This window comes from Euphorbia lathyris, chromosome 8 (genome assembly GCF_963576675.1).
Source record: "Euphorbia lathyris chromosome 8, ddEupLath1.1, whole genome shotgun sequence".
NCBI lineage: Eukaryota > Viridiplantae > Streptophyta > Magnoliopsida > Malpighiales > Euphorbiaceae > Euphorbia > Euphorbia lathyris.
In genome coordinates, this window is record NC_088917.1 from 62,942,404 (window position 1) to 62,948,030 (window position 5,627).

Sequence of the window (5,627 nt, forward strand, 5' to 3'; positions counted from 1 at the left end):
TTTATTATCGTTTGGTTTATAAGATATAGTAACTTCAACTATATAAAAGCATTAATCTTTTATCAGAACTAATTAAGTTAAATAAAAGAAACTCCAAGTTTATTTAAGTGATCATAAAGTGTTCATACAAGCATGAAGTGAGACTATACTTTATAACAAACCAATAAACTTAAACAACCCCAAGTCAAGTAATATGTTTATGGGATTAACGTATTGCTGTTGAGACTGGCACGTAACAGTGTTTTCTGTTGTAACAGAGAGCTGATCTCACAAGCTTTAGATATGGAGATATATAGACAGTTACATGGATCCGGTGTTCATTAGGATTGGGGACCCGACTTGAGATAACAGAATATGGATGGATTTATCCGAATGTCACATGTTCATCTCAAATGGTATTAGTAGGTATAAGTAATCCTCAGACTCAAATAAACATTAATTAGTGATTCTGGATTATGGAATGTGGTGTTTAGACTCTGTTCAAGCACGATCCACTATAGAAGGGACTCTGGGGTATGTGAGGCAGGCGTTGGGTATCACATGAAGTAATTGCAGGATCGTTAATGTTAGATTGGTCATTCGTCACTTCTGATAGATATGAGATATATCAATGGCCTCTTGTGGAGAATTAAATGGAAATCCTTGCAAGGTGATAGAGTTAAGAGTAGAAATGAAGATTCCACTTAATCTATCTATTCAGAGTTAATTCTATCCGGACAAGTAAAACAGACGTCTCAATATAAACATGTCCACATCAGACATTTTAAATATTGACAGTAATATTTTAATATAATTTTATCAAACACTAACAATTAAACATCTTTTTTTTTTTGGTAAGAAAGGAAAGGAAAAAAAACAAAACCAACAAAAAACCTACACCGGGATCAGTCTAGGAAGGCTGACCCCAATCCTATCCTCTAGGAGAGAAGGCAAAAGAAAAGAAGAAGGAACAGAGAGGGTAGAAACACCTAACATTCTCCCATGCCCAGCAGCAGCTAAGCGATCCGCCACGCGGTTTTGCTCCCTAAAAATATGGGAGAAATTAAGATACTCAAAGGCAGGACGAAGCCTCAAAATAGCTTTGATGAGATTCTGGCTCTTCAGACAAACAGCCTGGCTATCTGAAATCCTGTTAATAGCCTCCAGATTATCAGATTCCACCGAGAGCTTTTTAACACCTATGCGAATGGCGAGTTTAATACCTGACAAGATACCCCAGAGCTCCGCAGAAAAGGAGGAGCCCGTCCCCAAGTTATGGGTAAACCCCGCCATCCAATTGCCACCAGCATCCCGAAGAACTCCTCCAGCAGCAATTCTGCCATTGCTAAGGCAGGAGCCATCAGTATTCAACTTAGCAAACCCTTCTCTAGGCTTACTCCAGCCAACTAGCAGGATCTCTTTATCCGGGGAGGGGCGAACAAGGGAATCTCTTTCAAAGCTTTTAGTAATAACAAAGAGCTTCTTCGAGAAGAAAAACAGTAAATCAGGAATAAGGACAGCCTTACCCGCAAATAATTCTTCATTCCTCCACTTCCAGATTTGGTGACAAGTAATAGCAAAGAGGATGGCACCGTGCTCCATGTTGGCCAGCAAGTTCCCCTTGGCTCCTTGAGAGAACCAGTCCCTTTCAGAAAAGGCCATGAAGGAAGGGAGGATGTGACTAACAATTAAACATCTAATAACAAACAACTAATAGCAAATAGCTTATTGTAACCGCAAACAGTTAACAACAACAGCTATTAACTAACCGCTGCACCAAACAAACTCATATTTGAAAAGAATCACTGACATTCATTATTAATCAATCGGTCATACACTCTTTTATTCTTGAATAAAAATTATAAAATTCCATTCATTCTTATTATGTTTTTACGATTTAGATATAAAACATATAATTTATTTCATAGTAGAAAAAATCACATTTTTCTCTTTTTAAATACATGAAAAAAAAAGCTTTTCCTATAATATTTATTTTCTTGATTGACTTAAGTAGTTAATATAAAGTTATACTATACATAATAGACTAAACTTCAAAATTAATGATGGGAGAGGCTGCCCATTCAAATGTGGTGAACTCCGGCGGCAGATAAAATATATTATTATTGAATTATCGTCGTCAAGCATCTGATCTGAATAATGGCGCATACATTATTGGAATCAAAACATTTAATGTCCATTTCTTCCGCAAAAACAACCTAATTGTAACAAATTTTCTACCGCAAAACAAAATTAAAATTAATCTTCTCATTGTCTGCTATACTTTTATTGGTTATCCCAATAAACAAATAAATAAACAGCAAGAGGGAAGAAGTTTACACTTGCAGGGTCTACGATTAAGTCATGTGATAGTGTTGTTTTTTTGACTGCCATTTCTGACTTACTCCTATATAAACATAAACCTTAACTCTCTCCTTCCTCACAACCTGGCTCTCCTGTCTTCTCTCTTGTCTGAATACCAACTTTTATTTGATTAACAACCAATTTCTTCTCCTATTGAGCTTGATTTTGGATTAGAAATGGCTGCTTCTTCACTTTTAGGATCAAGTTTCATTTCTTCCATTCATTCTCAAGCTGCTACTTCATCTTTCTCTCCGATCTCTCATACATCTTGTACCAATTTTGGAACTGCCAAGCGAAAGGTATTATTTTTACTTATATATATGAACAAGTTCTGACATTTCAGTTTTGTGATCAAGGTTTGATTTGCTTGTTTTAATGGTGTTTTTAGTTCAATGGGGTTGTGGCAGCATTAGAGAATAGTTCACCTGATGAAAATAATGGTATGGTTATAAGAGAAGAGCAAAGTAAAGAGAAAAGATCTCTCAATTTTTCTGGAAACAAGCCTTCTACTCCTATTCTTGATACTATTAATCATCCAATTCACATGAACAATCTTACACTTCAGGTACTTGAAAAATACTGAATTAGTAATTATGTTTTAGTAGTTCATTAATTCTTACCGGAATCAACTTAATTGTTATGAATAAAATTGTAGGATCTTGAGGATTTGGCGGATGAACTACGAGAAGAAATAGTATATACAGTGTCGAAAACCGGAGGACATCTGAGTTCAAGCTTAGGTGTTGCAGAGTTATCCGTGGCTCTTCACCATGTATTCAACACTCCTGAGGATAAGATCATTTGGGATGTCGGACATCAGGTTAGTTTCAGATTATGAAAATTGGGGATTTATAAATTTCATGTTGTGATGATTTTGCTAAAGTGTGTACTGTTATTGAAATTTGATGTTTCTGCAGGCATATCCACACAAGATATTGACAGGAAGAAGATCAAAGATGCATACAATTCGACAAACATTCGGATTAGCAGGCTTTCCGAAGAGGGACGAAAGTGAACATGATGCTTTTGGAGCAGGACATAGTTCAACAAGCATTTCAGCTGGTTTAGGAATGGCAGTTGGAAGAGATTTAATTGGGAATAACAATCATGTGATTGCAGTAATTGGAGATGGAGCTATGACTGCTGGACAAGCTTATGAAGCTATGAATAATGCTGGTTATCTTGATTCTAATCTTATTATCATTTTGAATGATAATAAACAAGTTTCATTGCCTACTGCTACCGTTGATGGCCCTGCTCCTCCTGTTGGTGCTCTTACAAAGGCCTTAACTAAATTGCAATCCAGCAGAAAGGTCCGACAACTCCGCGAAGCTGCTAAAGGAATCACTAAGCAAATCGGAGGTCAGACACATGAAATTGCATCTAAAGTTGATACTTATGTGAGAGGAATGGCATCTGGAAGTGGTGCTTCTTTGTTTGAAGAATTAGGACTTTATTATATTGGTCCAGTAGATGGACATTCCATGGAAGATCTTGTTACAATTCTTCAGAAGGTTAAATCACTACCAGCACCTGGACCTGTTCTTATTCATATCATTACTGAGAAAGGAAAGGGCTATGCTCCTGCTGAAATTGCTGCTGATAAGATGCATGGTATGCTACTACTTATCAATTTGTTAGTTCAATTGAATCCATTTAGTTTATGTTAATAAGATCATAAGACTAAAGGGCTTTTCCTTATGTTTATGTTATAGGTGTGGTGAAATTCGATCCGTTGACAGGGAAGCAAACCAAGACGAAAACGCCTACTAAATCGTACACTCAATACTTCGCGGAGTCATTGATTGCAGAAGCACAAACAGATGAGAAAATAGTAGCAGTCCACGCAGCAATGGGAGGCGGAACAGGTCTTAATCTGTTCCAGAAACAGTTCCCGGAGAAATGTTTCGATGTGGGAATAGCAGAACAACATGCTGTTACATTTGCTGCTGGTTTAGCAACAGAAGGCCTTAAGCCATTCTGTGCTATTTACTCATCTTTCCTTCAAAGAGGATATGATCAAGTTGTTCATGATGTTGATCTTCAAAAACTTCCAGTTCGTTTCGCAATAGACAGAGCTGGAATGGTTGGGGCGGACGGTCCAACTCATTGCGGGGCATTTGATGTTACATACATGGCTTGTTTGCCAAACATGGTAGTTATGGCTCCATCCGACGAAGCTGAGCTTATGCATATGGTTGCTACTGCTGCAGCTATTGATGACCGTCCGAGTTGCTTCAGGTATCCAAGAGGAAACGGGATCGGAGTCCCTCTTCCGCTGAACAACAAAGGAACAGCATTGGAAGTAGGGAAGGGAAGGATATTGAGAGAAGGAAGCAGAGTGGCTATACTTGGTTATGGAACAATAGTACAAAGCTGTTTAGAAGCAGGTGATGTTCTTAACAAAATGGGGATATCAGCAACCATAGCAGATGCTAGATTCTGCAAACCTCTTGATGGTGAATTGATAAAGAGATTAGCTCAAGAACATGAGATACTAATCACTGTTGAAGAAGGAGCAATTGGAGGGTTTGGATCTCATGTTTCTCATTTCTTGTGCTTAAATGGATACTTAGATGGAAAGCTCAAGGTAATTACTATCATTAATTATGAATTAACATTGATGAATTATGTTAATTTTAGGAGTGATGATTAATTGAATTGTTGTTTATTACAGTGGAGACCAATGATGCTGCCAGATAGATACATAGATCATGGATCACAAACAGATCAGATGGAAGAAGCTGGATTGAGTTCTAAGCACATTGCTGCAACTGTTGTTTCACTCATCGGAGGACAAAAGGAAATGCTTCATCTTCATAACATGTTGTAAAAACTTAATGCTATAAACAATAAGCAACATTTTCTACAGATGGAGAATGGAAACTAATTATTTTTGTATATCTCTGTATCAAGCAGAAAATAATAACTCCAGATAGTGTAACTTTCCTTGCTTTCATCAATTGAATTCCTTTGTTTGTATGTGTTTCAAACAATTGGAGATAATTGTTTCTCTTCTTCTTAAAAAATTCTTCTGATATAATGATCATCAAGTTTAATAGAATTAACATTCTCTATAGCGGTTTCTTAAAAAAAACATGTAATATATACGAATATATGAGATACCATGCAGAATAGGAGACTATATGAATATATTAAATTGAACCATCATACATATATATACAAGAATGAGGATAGGAAATGGACAAATATACTAAGCCCTAAATAATTGCTCATTTGATTGTTGTCCGGAATTCTTCTATGACAACTAGCTATGTCTATATTTA

At 36.6% G+C, this 5,627-nt stretch overlaps 1 protein-coding gene across 1 annotated transcript; it reads left to right on the forward strand.

Moving 5' to 3' along the window:
* The first annotated feature begins 2,408 nt into the window (after nt 1-2,408).
* Nucleotides 2,409-5,417, forward strand: LOC136203069 (probable 1-deoxy-D-xylulose-5-phosphate synthase 2, chloroplastic). The gene is made up of 6 exons (XM_065994116.1): nt 2,409-2,639; nt 2,729-2,905; nt 2,996-3,160; nt 3,258-3,954; nt 4,056-4,930; nt 5,018-5,417. The coding sequence occupies exons 1-6, from the start codon at nt 2,517-2,519 to the stop codon at nt 5,171-5,173; spliced, it is 2,193 nt and encodes a 730-aa protein (XP_065850188.1). The 5' UTR covers nt 2,409-2,516; the 3' UTR covers nt 5,174-5,417.
* Nucleotides 5,418-5,627: the final 210 nt, after the last annotated feature.

Excerpts from the sequence above, each read along its gene's own strand:
- LOC136203069 (XM_065994116.1), top strand. The coding sequence starts at position 2,517 with ATGGCTGCTTCTTCACTTTTAGGATCAAGTTTCATTTCTTCCATTCAT. Across the intron at positions 2,906-2,995 it reads TGAACAATCTTACACTTCAG|GATCTTGAGGATTTGGCGGA; the intron begins GTACTTGAAAAA and ends ATAAAATTGTAG. Across the intron at positions 4,931-5,017 it reads ACTTAGATGGAAAGCTCAAG|TGGAGACCAATGATGCTGCC; the intron begins GTAATTACTATC and ends TGTTTATTACAG.